We start from the raw sequence: 19,928 nt of genomic DNA, 5'->3' as shown, positions 1-19,928 counted from the left end.
AAGAGTGAATGCTGTTCAGATGATGTTGTGCAAGAGCAACCTCACACATTGTAAGACCTGGTCATGTGCCAAAGGGCTGGGACCTGCCCGTGCACCAATGAAGGGTGGGCCAAGTCTAATTCACGGTGTGTAGCTTGTAATATTCTGAACAAACAAACACGCTGACAGCTTTCACATATGTGTTGCCTTTAAAGCCCAAATTAGGGATGCATTTTGCTGGCTTAAGCAAAGGCAGAACCACGACAGAGGCCTTTGGAGTGGAGGTGAAATCACAGCAGAGCTGCACTGGGTAACAAGTACATGAGAGTGATCTAAAATCTTTACGATTAGGAACAGAGTTGTGATTTCTTGATCAAAGTTTATTGATGATTTGTGATTTATTCTTTAGTATGATTGTAATGAGTGACTCTGTTGAATACGATTTCACTAGAAACATAATGTGGAAGGATGCAGGTTTTAGATGCAGGAATTAAGACATTTCCTGTAATAACCGGCTGTGTGCCAGAGGAACATTTGAGCAATCGTCCATTTTTACCAAAAGGTAAGTGATGAGTGGACAGAAGATAGATGTTCAGGTGGTTGTTGAAAACAGGAGCTTAAGGCATCACTCATGAGATTCACTTTTGGACTACAATATAGTTTTTTTATTGATAATTTGTACAGCAGGGTTTTACTCACAAGCCAATTTTATATTGACAAAAACAGGTCAATTAAAAAAGGAGAGAAATGTGCTTAGTGTTGGGTTTCATCATACGATCTGTGTGACCGGGCAGTCTTCGGGCTGATCCAGGAACAGTGTCTGAAACATGTGGTTGTAGAAGGAAGGGTGGTAGAGGCAGGCCCGGGCACAGTCCGGACTGAAATTCAACTCCAGGATTTGAGGCTGCATGATCCGCTCTCCTGAACCATGATGACAAAATTTGTTGTTTTAAGAAATTATGAAAATGATTAAAAGGAGCCTTCACAGTAGTAGTTGAGTAGTTCTAACAGTAAGCACTTTATTTTGTTAATTTTGCTTGAAAACCAGGCAAGCTGCTTCCACACATTTCTAGTCTTTGCGATTGTGAAATTCACTTTAATGTCTAACCCTCAGCGAACGATTGGTCATTTGTCAGAGGTTACTCTGTACACATGTGACCATACATCAGTGTGATCCTGTGACCTAGAATGCTGGAGGCATCATTATTAGGATAAACCCTGTGTTGTGGCTTTACATCCTGAGAAAAATGGGATATGGGGATGCTATCATCAAGACAACACATTCTTCCAGATGGAGACAAAACTATGGACTTATCTGGTTAAATAGTAAAAATGTGCCTTTAATTGAGAGATGTTGAGGACTTAGAATAGCAAGTGTTCACTAGTGCGGTCATGTTTTCATTGATCGAGCAACATTATTAAAGGTTTCTGTTTAATACTACCTAAACAGATTTTGAATTTTATGATGTGCCACCTCGTGGTTTGGAGGACAACAAAGAAGCCGTGTTAAGCTGGATTGAGCGTGGACACGCATGTGTGATAGCCAGATTTGAAAATAGGTCTAAATGTATGCAGCTTAAATGCTCAGCTTTTCTGTCACAGCATTTATGACTCCTCTTAGGAATTCAGGTTACAATCAGGGCTGATGTGACAATGATGATTTACATATAGAATAAATGCTCACCATTTGGCCCAGTACTCCATTTCAGCATTAAGTCTACAGCGTAGATGGCCCGGGATGACGGATAAGGGCAAATACCATATGGAGCTGGTCGTGAGGTGGCTGCTTGGAAGAGCTCCTTAAAAGCTTTAAACACATCTGCCTGAGAAGACGAATGAAAGATAAGGAGCAGAAATGGAACATATTGATTCAACTGGAGCAGGTCCAAATCCCAGTTTTCTACACAAAATTTTCTGGTTTGCACTTACTTCCACCTCTTTCCATCGATGCTGTGGGTACTGCTTCTCAAACATGGGAATGAACTCATCATAGTGCACCTGGAGACAAACAGTGCTTGAGGCTTTCACACAGGATGGCTTTACATCTACACACAGTGACAGGATAAGTCAAATGACTGATCGTACCTGCTTTAGCTGCACCCCCTCTGCATAGTTCATGACAGTGAAGTGCTTTTGGTAATCATCGAAATGTTCCAAGGAGAAAGGTCTACGTAAAGGAGACAAAGGTCAGGTCTGGTTCTTAGACTGTAAACAACAATGGAAGTACCCTGCAGTCAGTGTGGAGGGGTTCACAGATCAATCGGTAAATTTAATTACCGTAGTAAACAAAATATTGCACCATTTATTGCACATGAAGAGGCCTTAAAGTGGAGGCGTTGACATCCACTATGTTCATAAACTCAAGGCCCACTTAGTACAAACCGTCAAGGTTGTGGTAGCAACAGGAGGACATTCTGCCTCCAGCTGCAACTACACCAGCTGGGAGATATAACCCCCTGTACCAGGTCTTGGTCAACATAGGGTTGAATTCATTTTCTTAGAACATAATCTACTGGTTTGTCTTAAATTCCTACACGTTTGACAGTATTTGATGTACCTCCAGTCATGTTTTCTGATTGGCAAGTGTTAAATTAAAAATAATGCACATGCTGCTACCACAGCAACATTTAATTTTATTTGTTTTAACTATGACCACCAAATTCTGATCAGTTCATCCGTAGCAGTTCATCCATCAGTGTGCTGCAGGAATAAGTCCTGAAATCTGGAAAAGTGTTATTGAGCATTCTCATTCTGAATGCTGTTGGTTACAATTGTGTAATATGGTCAGTGATTACATAAGATAAGTTCATGATATTTTTATAAGACAACAATTTACTCATCCTTCAAAGTCACCCAAACCATTGATGAATGCAGCTCACTACCATTCAGAGGATTCAACACTGTTGCCCAGCTACCTTAGGAGCGGCATTTGCTGCATGTATCCTGCTCTTTGTGGAGTTTGCTATGTTCTCTTGGGACAAAAGTCCCTGTTTGTGATGAAGATGGACAGTCACAGATTAATTCTCATGTCTCTGTTGCATCTGACGAAGCCTTTGAAAGGGAATAGCAACCAACCAGCAAAGGTTACAGCTGCTGGTCTGTCCTTGTTTCTGAAGAGCGCAGGAGCTTTTCTGCTCGCTCCCTCCCTTGCCTGCCTTTACTTTTTTCTTCTTTTTTCCCCCTAAACAAAAAATACTTGTACCTTCTCATCCACCCGTTAACACATTTGGCACATTTCAACCTCCTAGATAATACAGCACTGACAGAAACTGTTGTTGGGGAAAAACATTAAGTAACCAGTCTGGCATTTGGGTTAGGAACACGATAAGGATATTATGCAGCAGGTCAATTTGAGTTCACTAATGGTAAACAACAGGCAGCCATAGGAAGATGGAATTCATCTGGTTGAAGACATTGCCAGGAGTGGTAGCCAACGTTTGAACACATACACACTCATGTAATGATTTTCTCCTAATTTAATGTTTTAAAATGTGTTTTTTATTCTGTGATTGTGTACTCTTACCTATTAGCAAAGCGCAGCCAGAAGACGTTATAGGCATAGAAGCGCAGAGGCTGCACAGAACGCAGCATAAGCATGTAGCGAATGTCAAACTTCACCATGCCCACTTCCTCCCTGTGGAACAGAACTGGATCTTCAATGTACTTACACACCACCTACAAAATAAACGCACAACTTTAAAAAGGTACTGTGCCTGCAGACTTCATAGAACTGGTCACGAATTCTGGCATTTCTGAATGAGCGCATGACAGCAACTGTAGGGTGAATTTGGCTAGTCTAATTGTGTTTTATTTTGAAAATCTACTGTCTACTGTTCTGATGTACAACCTTCTGCTTGCTCAATCTTGTTGGTAAAGATCAGTGCTACTTGGGCATGACAAAGCACCCTGTGGGGTGGGGTTACCAGAAACCTTCAGTTGCTGTTCTTGCTGCACAAGGGTTCACAGATTACACTTAAAGTACAGCTTTTTGTTTCATTCATGTTTCATTTGTTTTGATAGGGTTCACTTTTTCTACTCTCAGGACTTGTGTAAAATTGGCTGTTTTGCGTCATATTTATGCAGAAATATACATAAGTCTAAATATTTCACAAACCTTTAAACACGCTGCACAGATTTGCGTTCTTTTAGTTCTACAATTTTGCAGCTTTTACAGGATGTGATCTTCACATTTTTTTCAAGCTGCTTTCCTGTTGTCTATGTGTGTGCGTGTGTGTGTGCTTGCACCTTTGGTGTACTCTCTCTCTGTCTGACTATATAGTCCAGATTGTTGGTGATGTGTGTGTCCAATCCCCGTGCTAAATTCCAAGGCTTGCAGATCCAGTGGTTATCTTCCCCCCTAAAAAAATACAGAAACAGAAGCATGTCATAGATAATGAGAAAACAATGTGGCTTCATAAATGTAAATAATTCAGTGAAAGAAACAGAAATAGAACCTTTGTTGTCTCCAGTGATAACACTTGATAAACTGTGGCAGCTCCGTCTGCAAGTTGAAGGTCTCTGGTAGCCAATCAGGCGATGGGCCGTCTTTTACTCTCCGAGCCACGGCAGCCAGACAGTCCTTCACGGTGACCATGCTCTCACAGGGGAACTGGTTCAGCATGACATGGGGTCGCTCCTCGCTCAGCTTCCTGTCAGAGAGGAAGATGAAGGTCCAAATGGACATGTCTCCTCAAATCCCAATGACCATGATCACACATTATACCTATTGTCAAGTGGAGTTGAGATCTCAATGTTAGTTCCCACTAGAAAGGGCGATGGGCTGAAGCATTAACCGAAATAATTAATGTAATGATTCGAAAATGAAATTGTCAGTATATCTATTGTTTAATGATCGGACACATCTCTCATATCATCTTTTGTTACCTCTTAGGATACAGGATGAAAATTGTGCATGTGCTAAAACATGTGCTAAAACAGTTTCATCTCCAGGGGAGATGAAACAAACTACAGAAATGAGGTGCACCTTCTGGCCACGTGATGCAGAGACCACAGCCTCTCCCTGAATGTGTAAGTACTACAGAGTAATTTGACCTTGCAGTAACTTCTGATGTTACTCTTTCCACTAAAAAGTATATATCCTTTAAACTTTAGATCTTATTCTTAGCAGTCGCTTGCCAGGGATGTAAGCAGAAGCCATGAAAACACGTTAGAACAGAGAACCATGTGTTTCACTACTGTGTACTGGTTGACTCAGCCAAGGCACAGCAGGAATCAGTCCCATGTTCCTGTGGCTCACCTGTAGTCTTTGATGTGATTATAGCCCCAAATGATATCAGCCTCCTCCTCATCCTCTGTCAGCTGGAAGCGAGGGTGGGTCAGGTTGTTTGTTACCTGTGACATCTCTGAGTAAACCCTGTAAACACACGAACGATGTGGAAATGTGGAAAACAATGCAGTGATTATAACAGCCGATGAAAGAAGCAGAACAGGTTCTTTTCCTGGGTTTGATGTTGTTTCGAGTGTTAGGGTTGTCAAGTGGAAATTATATCCCGGTTATATTATATTATCAAAAAAATGGGTCTGAAGCTTTTAAGGAATGGTGTACTTTTAATCTTGTAAAGTTTATATATATATATATGAAATTGTCAGAATATCTATCATCTAGTAATCGAACATATCTCTCAAATCATCTTTCTGTTATACATGGGTTATATGAGGACAACTGTGCATGTGTTTATAAGAAATGGGCAGAAATTAGTCATGGTCATAACTTCCATGGTGAAAAACAGGATGCATCTGGTGGATGACTGCATCATAGTTGCACCAAATGAGGAACTGACATTTGGGTTGCCATGGCGTACATGACAAACATGATGGTTAATAAAATTAGAGCTAAGAATGATCTAAGAAATGCATATTTAAAAGTGTGTGATATCATGGTGCTGACCATTGGTCAAAATATATTTGCAGTGAAATGAAATGTTGTACAATTGGTTGGCAAACATCTGCAGTTTGAAGATGTTTGGAAAATAGGTTGTCTTTGCACTATGGGCTATAAAAGGTTGAGTACAAAGGCTCAACCCGGGATTTCTACACCGGACGAGGACTGCGCTGCGTGCAGACTGAGCCAAACCCTCTGCAGTGCTATTTTGGCTTTAAAAGTTCTGTATGCATTCCCCCTGCTTAGCAGGTGAAGTTGGACACATCTTTAGCATGCTAGTGCTAATTCTTGGGCTTTGTAATGAGTCGAGAACAAAGAAGAAGACATCTTTGACTGACAGGGAAGTGAGAACATACACTTCTCCGTGACGGGTCCTCAGACCGACTTCGTGCACCAGTGACTGATCGGGTGTGGCTGCCCTGGCCCCGCGGCACGCTCGATCTTCCTCAACAAGGATTTTTGAACAGAATTAGACTTTTTCACCCCTCATACTCGAGCCAGCTCATGAGTACCCTATTTGAATGATTTTATGCGGAATTAATGTTATTGAGAGAGGATGACAATTTCCTTCGGTTTTATGGAATTTTGCGATTTGAATAATTTTGATGATTTTTTAGATTTTAACAATTACCCGATTTGAATTTAAGAGCTGTTGCTTTGCTTAGACTGCTGAACCTGCATACAAAATAAATATTTTAAAATTCAGAATTCTCCTGTTTTCCCTAGTGTTAGTACACCTCAGTATCATGAAAGTAAAACTCTAGGTAATGACTTCTAGCATATGTATATTAACTTCTAGCAACATCTAGCTCTAGCGGTCACACTGGTTTTTAGGAGTCCACTACCATTCATGTCCTTAGGGCTTATAGCCTTTAAACTTTAACCTGGCACATACCAAGTGCACAGATCCATTACAGGTAAGCCACCTAAGTTTCAGGTTTCCACTTTACCCAACTCCTCAGCCAGATGTTTCTGTTTTGCTCCAAGAATCTGCTATTTCACCAGCAGTGCCCTTTGAAACACATGATCAGATTATTGAAACCGAGAAGGTAATGGATTTGTAACACAGGACTGTAGCTAACGTACGCCTGAATCGATTTTTTAGTACTTCAAACACACTGAGGAAGGGCCTTGAGCTAGATGTCATCATGCCAGATGACATGCAAGTGAACCAACTGAGCACATCTAGAAGCTGCTCTGTTGTAGCAGTGCAGCAAACAGATGGCCCCTGGCAAGGAGGAGGGGTCTGGCTAAGGCACTGGGTGAGAAAGTGCAAAGGGGCTTGATAACTGTATAAAAGGAGGAGTTTCGGCTTTGCTCTTCAGTTTTGCAAGTGTTTGCTGACCTTTTTTGCTCTATTATTTTTGATCTGCAATAAACTCTAAGAGAAGAACCAAGTTTAAAGTTAGAGCCATGCCTCTCAACATCATCATCTCATCACAGCAGCGTCATCTTTGTCACACCATCACAAGAATAAGAAACATCATGGACTTACAACCGTATGGAACATGGTGGAGTACAGGTCACAGAGACAAATCACACTGCAAAATGTCATTTTATCAGCTCGTGCATGACACGCATCGAGTGCCATATTATCTACAGCAGGACAGTGTTTTTACATTACTTTGAGTAAAAGTACTTCTTCAGATCTTCAGTTGAGACTTACTTGAGGATTTTGTCTTGTGGGACAGTGTAGGGTTGGATTTCCACAGGGAGCTGCTCCTTGTTCTCCTGTGCAATTGTCTGCAGAGACAGAGGACAGACTGTGATTAACGTAAAAACGTAAAAAGTTTTTTATTATTTGGTGGTATCTCCACTGCACAGGAAGAGACATGAGACAATGAAAATGAAGAATCTGTGTGGCAGGCAAACAAATGTAATTCATTTCTTTTTAAAACAGCAAACCACAGACAACAGACTGCTGTTAAACACTGCTGTAACCCCTCACACAGTAGAACAACAGTTTCCTTCTGTGTTCTCTGTTGTTGTTGTGGTTTTTAGTGCTTTTCCTTGAGGGCCTCTTTTTTGTCGTCTTGGGGGCTTTGTCCCCTTCTCTGACAAACTGAAAGGCTGGGTCTGCCTTTGGGTGGATCTGATGTTTTTTCTGTCTCACCTTTCCATTTTTTTAGCCCGTTCTTCCACGCAAACAGTTTTCAAATCTTGAACTTTCTGTTCTTTCCATAGATTTTCTACAGGATTCAAGTCAGGTGATTGGCTGGGACAATTGTGGAAGAAAAATTTCATGTACTGATAGGTTAGGTTCCCAGAATGCTTTTTCTTGGTACTTCCCAGACATGACATAACATACACATAAAGTGCAGCACATGGGTTCACGGAGAGGATGACATTCCTACATCCAATAAAGAGCATCACATCTTCATTGTCATATATTCATGGTTGATTTCATAACATTCATAATCAGTTTATGTTTTGTTTTCAGTGTACTCATAATCAGTTGTTTTCAGTAATTCCATAGTTATTTGGTCATTTAAACATTTACTCTAAGTTTGTTAACACGTTTGTTACATTTTGAAAGGTGTTCTTAGTTAACATGGTCGCCTGGTGGGAGGGGCCGTAGGAATCTTTTCCCTGGAGATAACAGCCGACAGGGTTTTTCACTCCTACACTCTGAGAATATCCTTAGGATTGTTATCAGTTATCATATTATCATTCATATTCATGCATATACAGACTTACCTTTGGTCACACATGTGATATTGATGTACTCATATAACTGTCAGTTATCATTTACTTTGCACTTCACATACTTCTCACAGACTCACCTGTGCACACATAGTAACACTTCTGATGACAACACTAATTTGATTGACACACGTCAAGTGGGAAGAACCCACCTGAGGAGGGATATGTGGAAGAAAAATGTTCATGTACTGATAGGTTAGGTTCCCAGAATGCTTTTTCTTTACTACTTCCCAGAACCAAGTGTTTAGTTCAAGAGTTGAAGAGCTAGGTCGGAATTACCTGGTTTGTCCTTGGTTGAACTGCCATACACAAAAACAAGTCAAGTTGATAGGAAACAGATGTGGAAACGCACACAATGCCAGAATTAGTTGCCAAATTTGGACACCCTCTTTAGCACACACAAACGTGCACGCAGACCACGCATACACGCACACACAGGCTTGGCTATAACAGATCTTAAGTTTGAGGTTCGGGGGCTTTTCATCTAAAATTGCTGGCTGATACGTGTCAACAATTGATCTGAATAAATCCTGCTGAAGGCTGACTTCTGACTCCTGACTTTTTGTTTGACTCAAATTGACAATACAATCTAGCAGCTTTTTATTTGTATTTTCTTTCTCTGAAACCAGTTGGGGTTTTTTTTTATTTAATCAAAAATGTCTCTACATTTTCCCATTCATCCTTCCTTCAAGTATATGAAGTTTGCCTATACCATGATGATCCCACCTCTAAACTTTACTGTTGGTATAATGCCTTTTGACTTCCAAACAAGTCTATTATGGCATCCAAAGACTTGCATTTATAGTTTGATTCCTCTACATGTGTGGACTTCATAGGTTGTTACCAAGCAGAAACCTTCAGGGCTCAGACTTGAAGCTGTTGGAGAAAATATGCTAATGTCCCAGGCAACTAGGTTTAGCCTCCAACTCTGTATTCCAGGAACATTCCTAGAACTGAGGAAATTGTTAAGAACATAACTGTTTTTGTGTCCTCACATAACCATTGAGGCCCATGAAAGGAAGGCCTCAGAGTATCAATCTCTAGCCTAAGACTGTAGAGACAAGGGCTGGCAGGCGTGGTTGTTTGGGGCTTCCCAGCAAAGTCAGCAAGGCATTTACTTTCTGCTCTAGGGCTGGATAAGCAAAGCAAGAAGCAAGCCGTCCATCGAATGGGGAAAGAGGCAGAACGTTGGATCTAGAGTAAGAGAGAGGAGGAATTCTGGAGGCCAGGGGCAGATGGGCAGTGAGCTGGCCACTCACTGCCGGCCCACCAACTGGAGGGTGTTGTGTTTTACACTGCAAAAAGGGTCTTCTAATTATAAGATATAAACACTAAATTTGAGAGAAAATTACTTAAAAGCAGTGAACCCATCTGTCCATGCAGCAAGTTAATTTTACTTGATAAGATCCTAAAAATGACATTTTGAAATTGCTGATTAAAATGTTTCATCTTAGCACTTCCAGTTTTTGCAGTGTATGTAAAGTTCTCCATGTGTCCTACACTGTGTTACACATGTTCCTATTTTGTTAGTCCTTACCTCGTAGTAGGTGTCTGAGGGCTCAGGGGTGATGCTGCTGACCCCCTCTAGATCAGCAGGTATCCATGGTAACAGGCGACATTTCCTCACCAGGGGGTTTGTCTCTCCATATGTGTAGTCCCGCGTTATTTCGTCTGTGAAGATCATAGCAAGTTGAAAAGTCTCCTTACTCTGTCTGTGGCACAGCTCATTGATTATTCTAAGACAACAGCACATTATAATTATGTGTAACTTCATATTTCTTTAAAACTACTTAGCGGTCAGTATTTCCTCTTAAGTACTATCTTGGTGCGTGTGTGTGTGCTTTCACCTCCTTCCTGCAGGTCCTGCAAGGGCCAAAGCACCGTGTAAGCCAGCTGGCCCTCTATGTAGAAGAAGGGAGCCATTCTGCAGCTGGGCTGGTCGGAGTGCTGCACCTGGGAGCCAAACTCATCCATGATGTACCACACTGGAACCTTTTCCTCTGCTGTCTGCACAATAAAACACAAATGATATAGGAGTGTAGGAGTGTGTTTAAATTGCCTATCACACCCTCAGTTAAATATTTTGCTATATTTATAACTTTGATCATAAAGAGCACCATTATTATTAGGGATACATTATTAAAGAAGAAAAAAACGACAGAATCTCAGAATTCTGAGAATAAAGCCATGAATTTAATGGTCCTAATCCTCTTCCATACAGGTGCTTGTCAACTTGCAGCCAAAGAAAAATATAGAATTCCCGTCACATGACTGGCAGAAAAACGGCCTCTAACGCCACGTTATTTCTTCCCTGTTGTATGTGGGTGGTGTTTTCTAACATACCCCCTGAGATATGTGATAAGTCTGGTTGTACTTCCACATGCGCTCCATCACCAGCTCCACTGTGTCTGGATCAGGGGCCTCGCCGTGGAAGTCCACCCCCATGAGGGCAGCCATCCTCGTCAGCAGGCCGGGAATCTGCTCTAGCTGTTGTCGGGCATGGTCCACGCGGTACGTCCAGGCATGGTCCACCAGGAAAACACTGCAGTGAGAGGAAGAGAAAGAGAAGCATTAGTCTGCACACAAAGCACTACTGACAATCACACACTTCAGCTATTGCATCGCTCCACAGTTCATATGTCACAAATATGCAGATGTGGCGTCTTCAGTGCTGAAGTGAATGATTCAGGATAAAATGACAATACTTTAGTGGCAATGTTGCACATATCTACAGCAACCACGCTTCACTTTGCTCTAAGTACATGATGTTCTGGGCACCCCAGGGCCGCACCATCAATTTACTGTGCCAAGAGGCCAAACTTCTGCATCATTGTGTCAGTTCCAGAGTTGGGGACATTATTTTAAACTTTCACAACCTGTTAACTAACATTTCTTGTCACTACTGTGGAAGGATTAATATTATTTACTGCATAAAAAGATTTTATGACAGAAGAAAACAGTATCACCTACAGCCTAGTTGGAAGGATGATATCAAGTGCCAGATAGAGTTGAAGCTGTGCAGAAAGTGTGGGTTAGCATGACCTGGCCAAGTTTATATCAAGGTGAAAAGCTGGAGTACACAAATACAGTGCTTTGTCTAACAAATGTGAATGATGCAAATTTAAGGTGGCCATGGTCACCGCCTGTCAAATTCAGAGTCACAGAATGGAAGTCTAAGCATTTGTCGCCCTCACCTGGTGGGCTCTGCGGCCTGCAGGCCATTCTCCCTGGTCACAACCACTTTGCAGCTGATCACAGGACCAGGATTGTTGTTTTTCTTCTTATCCTCTCCATTTTCTTCTTCTTCATCGTCTTCTTGTTGGTACTGCATTATTCCAAAAACTTCCCCAGCATCGTAAATCTGCAAAAACAACATAAAATAACCAGTGACAATCCTGGAATCTATTAGAGAGTAATTTTCCCAATTAAAATTAGTTAAGATGGTGTACTGCTACATGCACTGTGCAGCCTGTGGAAATATATGGTCAAACCTGGTCAAAATATATGTTTGTTTGCACATATGGTAAAAGTGTATGGTTGCTCATAGATCGAGACCTCTGACTGAGGCCATAAAGTATTCTGATGTTTAATGGTTAGTCTAGAAATTCGAACTGCAAACTCCTTAGTTGACCCCAAAGATGAAAACACAAGCTTGCCAAAGAGATAAGATATACTCAAGGTCGTAGCAGGAGGACCTGTGAGAATACACACACACACTCACATCAAAGATGTGAGTGGAGAACTTCAATGTCTTTTAAGTTTCGTATACGCCCTCCACCTTATGATTATTGAATATGCATGTTTCACTGAAAAACATTACCTTTTATGCCTTTCTATGTAAATGTAACCACACCTTGTTGTAAGATTAATAAAACGAGCCTAATGCATGGGACAGACAGAATGCAAATGGTCAGCTGCTGGAGCAGATCGAGGGGTCTGTATTGAGCTGTGCATTCTCCCTTTATATAAAGGCGAAACTGAAACTGATCAGTACTGGTTTTCATTCAATGTTCTGTGCATGTCACAACAATGACACGCCCCACAGAGCAGCTCAGATTACATCGTTACGGCAGATCCGATGTTATCTATGCAAGTAGAGGATGAGACACTGCCTTTTCTGGTGGATACTGGCGCCACCTGTTCTACATTGTTTCACTCATCTTCTATGGAATTGTCCAACAACTCTATCACTGTGATGGGCTTCTCTGGGGATAAACAGACTCTGCCTATAACCACTCCCATGACTGCTCAGCTGGGACATCAGACTGTTTCACACTGTTTTGTACACTCACCTCTTCTGCCTCTGAATATACTGGGGAGAGACTTGCTGATTAAGTTTGGAGCATCTATTTTGTGCGGCCCAGACGGGCTGACAGTGACACTGCCGGACGGCACCATGTTCCACTGTAATATTGCAGACACAGGCGGACAATATCTGATGAGACCTGTGACTGACCCATGTGCTGACATCTACTGGGGCATGTTACATCCTGAAACTCCCCAGAACCCAGGAATCCTCTCTGCCTACCTGCAGTGGAAGCCCTGGATAGCGCAGGTCGAACCATATGTTTCTCCCCCTGACCCCCCTCATGTGACTCTGTTTTATGACAGGCAGCAAACTGATTGGTACCATGAGAAGTTTGCGCACTCCCTAGAGGGACAGGACTGGTCTATTACAGTCCGAGACATTTTTGTGGCACCTGAGGGCGTGGCAGCCGGTGTGGACCTCACTCCAGAACAAATGTCTTGGTACATGATGAGTGACGAAGGGCATCCCCACGTCTCATTAGCTGTACATCCAAACCACCAGGCCAAAGAACTAGGTGGCATGGTTAAACGTGCCATGGGGCAATCAGACTGGCAACCCACACCTTTACCTCAAATCATGTATTCTCCATCTGCTAAAGCATACAAAATAACTGTTTCAACTATGAACACTGTCACTCTGGCACATGAACTGCTTGCTAGACATCATGGTAGAGAGAAAACTGATCATCCTCTGGCACAGGCTGTGATTGACAGCTTGCCACCACATTTATGGGCAGACGGTCCCACTGATGTGGGTCTGGTGGACTGTGAACCTGTGACATTTCAGATTAACACACCAGGCCCTTTATGGATACCACAGTATCCCCACAAGCCAGCAGCCGGAGCTGGCATTGCAGATACTATTCATGGACTCTTTGAAAATGGCGTGCTGGAACTCTCTCACTCAGATTGGAACACTCCCATCCTACCTGTAGAAAAGAAAGGGACAGGTAAATATCGCATGGCACATGATCTGAGGGACATTAACGCTGCACTGTCAACCCCCACGGTACCAGTTCCGAATCCATATGTGGCATTGGCCCAACTGGATCCTTCACAGAGCTGGTTCACCTGCATAGATTTAGCTAATGCTTTCTTTTGTCTCCCTCTGGCACCTGAATGCAGAGACATTTTCTCATTCACATATCAGGGAACGCAGTATCGCTACACCAGGCTACCTCAAGGTTTTGCGCTCTCCCCCGGTATTTTTAATCAGGTTTTGAAACAGATACTCAGTCACTGCACCCTCCCAGAAAACACTACACTCATTCAGTACGTTGATGACCTTCTTATCGCAGCTCCAACGGCAGCAATCTGCCTGGATGCCACGCAGGCTGTTTTGCAACATCTGGCCACAGCTGGTTTTAAGGTCAGCAAATCTAAACTCCAATTAGTCAGGAAACAAGTTGCTTTCTTAGGACGCATTGTTTCACAAAAGGGAGTCAGCATATCGCCTTCACACAAATCTACCATTTTGCATCATCCGCGTCCTGATAAAGTGAAGGACATGCTCTCATTTCTCGGTCTGACTGGCTACAGTAGAAACTTTGTTGCTAACTACACTGGCCTCACACAACCTCTCAGAGACCTTGTCAAAGAACATGGCATGCGTAATGTGTCAGCTCGCCTAAATTGGACGCAGGCCGCGGAACAAGCATTCATTGCTCTTAAACAATCTTTGGCCACTGCAGCAGAACTAGCCACCCCTGACTACACTTTACCTTTCTATTTGGATGTCTCTGGAACGGATGCCTGCATCAATGGCATCCTGTTCCAGAGAAAAGGGGGAGAGAGAGTAATACTGATGTACATCAGTGTCCCCCTGGACAACATGGAGAAAAGACACCCTCAATGCACACAACACGCAGCAGGAATAGCTAAGCTAATTCAAAAAACCGCACACATGGTCATGGGACACCAGCTGTATGTACTGACAACACATAGTGTAGTGGCATACGTGAACTCAGAGACATTCACACTCACCTCATTGAGACAGAGGAGGTTGAGCAAGATTTTAGAAGCACCAAACATCACCTTCACACATGAGGGCATCAACATGGCAGACCAGATAGGAACAGGAGAGCCACACACATGCACAGAGAGGGTGATTAGGGAAGAAAAGGTCAGAGTCGATTTACAAGCCACACCTCTTTCAGAGGCCAGAAATCTGTTCACAGATGGGTGCTGTTTTAGACATGACACAGAAGGACTCAGAGCAGCATACGCAGTTGTTGAAGACACAGGGGAAGAAATGAGAACACTGAAAGCAGAAAGACTGGAGGGACAGCAGTCAGCGCAGAGAGCCGAGGTGAGGGCAGTGATTGAGGCACTAAAGATAGGTCAAGGACAGGACATCAATGTTTTTACTGACTCAGCATATGTGGCAGGAGCAGTGCATGTGGAATTAGGGCAATGGCTGAGAGCAGGTTTTCTCACTGCAACTAACAAACCTATACGGCATGAGGCTGAAATGAGAGAGCTTGCTGAAGCTCTGTTGTTGCCTAGCAAAGTGGCTGTGATTAAGTGCAAAGGTCATGGAGCAGGAACGGACAGGGTCACAAGAGGAAACAATGCAGCAGATCAGGCAGCAAAACAGGCAGCAGGGTATGTTGAGCGAATGATTTTTATGTGTTCAGAAACAGACTTGCCTCCCCCTGTTGATTGGACTGATTTGATGCAATTGCAAAACAAAGCCTCTCCACAGGAAAAAACACTGTGGAAAGCTAGAGGGGCGACTGACACAGGAGGAGTATGGAGAGGGCCTGACGGACGCCCCATACTGCCACCTGGACTGAGACAGACTGCCATGGAGGAAGCGCATGGGGTAGGCCATGTGGGGTGTCGAGACAAACTGTCATTAAATTTCTGATTAACACCTACATCCCTAGACATGGTTTTCCGAAAAAAAAAAGAAGCATGCTTTTGGTACTGTTTATCATTCACAATCTCAAGGAAAGGTGGAAAGGATGAATCAAACCTAAAACAAAAATAGGCTAAAATCTGTGCACAGACCAAATTTATATGGGTTCAAGTATTATCTATTGTATTGATGTTCTGGTAATAACGCCATATAATCCACACCCTATGAGCTTCTTACAGGTCGACAGTTTCCTGGACCAGCTGGCCGGCTGAGACTGAAGAAGTATGCAGTATGGTATTAATATAAACCATAATATAATGAATTTGAAGCTTTGGTGTTAGAATTTGTATTACAGGACAAAGGAGAGATGGTGAGTCCAGAAGGAGCCACACACAGCCGAGTGGGTCCTCCTGAAGGTGATAAAAGGAAGTGGTCGGAGCCGAGGTGGACAGGTCCCTATCAGGTGACGGAACGCACCTCTCACGCGGTTCGGCTGAGAGGAAAGGGGGACACCTGGTTCCACTGGAGCCAGTGCACAGCTGCAGAGGAGCCTCAATGATCTCTACAGGACGTCCACGCTGATCTGAGGGCGCAGAAGTCTGAATCGGCTGATTCAGACACAGATCCTGTCACAAAAGGGGCAGAATAATCCCCTGACAGAGATCAAGGGTCCTGGGTAGTCTACCCCAGTGATCTGAAGAAAGAAGACACATCCTGAGGATGAGAGGACCAGAGAACCAGGCGGGGCGCTGGACGATGAGGCAGACGGACAGGAACACATACATGAACTGATAAAAACACAATTTTGTACATTCTAACTGACAATTGTCATTATATTTGAGCTGTTAGGAGTATCTGGGGGCGGGAACGGTGAAAGACCGACCGATTAAAATACCCCCACATACTATGATGTATAACATGTTTCGTTTTATGTACTCACATGATATGTTTTTTAATACACTACATTCTTCACAGAGTTTTTCTTTTTTGCACCTTCATTTATGGTTTTGACACGCATACACACACACCAGGTGTTTGGACATTTACTCACAGTGTTGTTACATATAGATGTCACTTTTACTCATAGTTTTGTTTGATTACACACAGTGTTTTCCTATTTGCTGATGTGACCGTTTATTATTTCTTTTTCCTTATATTTCTGAGTGTTGGACTCTTAGTAGAGTCCAAAAGGGGGAATTGTGGAAATATATGGTCAAACCTGGTCAAAATATATGTTTGTTTGCACATATGGTAAAAGTGTATGGTTGCTCATAGATCGAGACCTCTGACTGAGGCCATAAAGTATTCTGATGTTTAATGGTTAGTCTAGAAATTCGAACTGCAAACCCCTTAGTTGACCCCAAAGATGAAAACACAAGCTTGCCAAAGAGATAAGATATACTCAAGGTCGTAGCAGGAGGACCTGTGAGAATACACACACACACTCACATCAAAGATGTGAGTGGAGAACTTCAATGTCTTTTAAGTTTCGTATACGCCCTCCACCTTATGATTATTGAATATGCATGTTTCACTGAAAAACATTACCTTTTATGCCTTTCTATGTAAATGTAACCACACCTTGTTGTAAGATTAATAAAACGAGCCTAATGCATGGGACAGACAGAATGCAAATGGTCAGCTGCTGGAGCAGATCGAGGGGTCTGTATTGAGCTGTGCATTCTCCCTTTATATAAAGGCGAAACTGAAACGGATCAGTACTGGTTTTCATTCAATGTTCTGTGCATCGGGGACGGAGTCTGGGAATCCGGGGCGACCAGATCAGGTCACAACAAGCCTTAAGTGTCAATTCCTCCAGCATCGTGCCTTATGCAGTGTTCCATTTGCTTACAATACATACAACTCGTACTTTACTGGGCACGAGAAACTAATTCTCCAAATTCACTAAGAAGTAGGCCGACTGGTACCTGAGTCGAATGTCGAATTCTTTCTTGGAACGTGTACAGTTAGTACAATTTGTAGCATCTGTCTTATATATATATCTGTAAAAATCAAAGAGAATTTTAAAATAACTTTTTTTAGTCAGCACAAGCTTCCTCCTAACTGTCCTTTACGTAATAGCACGCTAATGTCGTTCAATTACAGTTTTCATTTAGCATATACAAAGCCTTTTTGTGTTGTGGTACACTTCATATCACGACTACATGTGTGATAGTGTCTGTGGATGTTAGCTAGCAGAGGCAGACCTCGTTGGTGATTTTGTGATGCAGGCTCCTCCAGTAGGTTTCGGGGATCCCGGAAGACTGCAGGGCTCCGGCGTGTAGAACCACGAAGGCTCGATACTCTTCATCCTCCGCTCCATTTAAAATGACAGGGTTTGTTGACATTACTGTAGTAAGTTATATAGCTCACGTGGAAGCGGCTTGGGGAAACCCGGAAGAGGGACGCTGACAGTTTTTTTTTTAAATCTTTATTTATAACATTGCCATTTACAATTTACACATACGAACATACATATGGACAACAAATAAAATAAAGCAAAGGGTCTGCTAAGTTACAGCGATATTACATTTTTCAATAAGTGCAATCGTTTTGAATAATTCCTTATTAGTTAGTTTAAATTTATTGATGGAGGCTAAATATATTTTCAAATCTGTTACGGGACGCTGACAGCTGATACTGCAAGGCATTGTGGGAATTTTAAAGAAACACGACATATCTTTACTTAGACACTAACCATAAAAAATGACAACAAATGTGATGTCTGATATGACACATCTTCACTATTAAAAATTAAATAAAGATACCTATAACATTGCTTGCAAGGTCTCAAATATATTTAATGAGTCTATTCATTTTCCCAAGACCTTTAGAGCAAAGCAGCTCTACTGATTCTCTATTGAACCTTTGTAGAAAATTCTTGTTACAGCCTCAAAACCACCAACACCCAGCACCCACATACAGCCTAACGGCAGAATTAGCAATACATAAGACACAATATACAATATATATCAAAAAAGAATAAAGCAGAATACAATTTAACAGAATTTAAGTAATACAATAAAAATAATATATAGTAAGTATAAAATAAAATGAAATAACAAGTGGCAGGTTTAGATAACAAGTTTGAAACTTGAAATACCAATCTGCTAAGAATGAACCAATAAGGATGACAAAGACTCCAGACTTATGACTCTTCATCCTCAGAGCCATGTTATTCCAGGAGATAACGACTGACCAGACCAGTCCTAATACTTTCTGGTGCAATCCAAAGGGACACCTCACAGTATAATGTGCTTGTTATTTTTTTGGAATGTATGTAAGTCATATTGTTTTAATTTTGTTTCTATTTGTTCTTATATATTCCTCCAACAAGTCCCTGGTCCTTCAGATGGAGGTGGACACTTCATATGAGCAGTTTACTGGTTTTGACATGCTAATGTACAAAATGTCTGAGTGAGGTGAAGATGCACGAATGGATTCCAAACTTAAAGTTTCTCCTGCTTTTCATTTCAGGCAAAGCTGAGAGACGGTAAGAGCTGAAAACTGGAGAGAGACAGAGATAGATACCACAATCCTGACACAACAGCCTCACAGTCACTTAACACTGAGTGAGGCTGTCCCAGCAGTATCTCAATACACAATAGAAACTAAATGAAATCGAAAATAAACATCATAAAGTGTAAACTTTACTGTTTCACTGCTGCTTTCTTCTTTATGGATGTAGACATAACTAGGTGACATACAGATGTTTGTTAAAATTATGGGAGTCACACACTCACTGTATGAGATGATTCTTTGAACATAAACCTCCAACCATGATGGAGGATGAGATCATCAGAGAAGCTGAAAGTGGTGGTGCCACAGTGTGTTCATGCAGAAACCTCCAGAGGACTGATGTCAGGACTGCTTTAAACTTTGTACTTAAAGTGCGAGTCTAGTATGCAGACAGTCAGAGGGTAGATGTAGGAAGACATAATGTACTACATGATCTGGATGTGAATACTAGGATAAGTGTAGTGTAGTTGTTGTTTTAGTGCACTATAAAGTATAAATTCATACAAACACTGAATGGAAGCGAGTTTAGCTTTTATTCGACTTCCTGTGATAAGTTGTGATGGTAAAAAAAATAAAAATAAAAATTTCTTACTCTTTGCTCTGAATATGAAGTAAGTGGACATTATAACCCAGCAGAGTTCTAACTCAGTACCACAG

The 19,928-nt window shown here is 42.0% G+C and overlaps 1 protein-coding gene across 1 annotated transcript; it reads right to left on the bottom strand.

Annotated features, from left to right (window-relative positions):
- Positions 1 to 616: 616 nt before the first annotated feature.
- On the bottom strand, positions 617 to 18,159 carry ttll12 (tubulin tyrosine ligase-like family, member 12). Its single transcript, XM_028400744.1, has 14 exons — positions 17,960 to 18,159; positions 11,779 to 11,945; positions 10,928 to 11,126; positions 10,432 to 10,591; positions 10,122 to 10,255; positions 7,548 to 7,624; positions 5,237 to 5,353; positions 4,434 to 4,628; positions 4,225 to 4,336; positions 3,503 to 3,654; positions 2,065 to 2,146; positions 1,909 to 1,977; positions 1,664 to 1,802; positions 617 to 900 (listed from the first exon to the last, which is right to left on the bottom strand). The coding sequence occupies exons 1-14, from the start codon at positions 18,098 to 18,100 to the stop codon at positions 749 to 751; spliced, it is 1,896 nt and encodes a 631-aa protein (XP_028256545.1). The 5' UTR covers positions 18,101 to 18,159; the 3' UTR covers positions 617 to 748.
- Between the last annotated feature and the right edge of the window lie 1,769 nt (positions 18,160 to 19,928).

The sequence above is a fragment of the Parambassis ranga genome, chromosome 2 (assembly GCF_900634625.1).
Source record: "Parambassis ranga chromosome 2, fParRan2.1, whole genome shotgun sequence".
In the NCBI taxonomy this organism is placed as follows: domain Eukaryota; kingdom Metazoa; phylum Chordata; class Actinopteri; family Ambassidae; genus Parambassis; species Parambassis ranga.
The sequence above is the reverse complement of the archived record's forward strand: the minus strand, read 5'-3'. Positions and strand labels throughout refer to the sequence as shown.

Excerpts from the sequence above, each read along its gene's own strand:
- ttll12 (XM_028400744.1), bottom strand. The coding sequence starts at position 18,100 with ATGTCAACAAACCCTGTCATTTTAAATGGAGCGGAGGATGAAGAGTAT. Across the intron at positions 11,127-11,778 it reads CAGGCCGCAGAGCCCACCAG|TGTTTTCCTGGTGGACCATG; the intron begins GTGAGGGCGACA and ends CTCTCACTGCAG. Across the intron at positions 4,629-5,236 it reads AATCACATCAAAGACTACAG|GAAGCTGAGCGAGGAGCGAC; the intron begins GTGAGCCACAGG and ends CCTCTCTGACAG.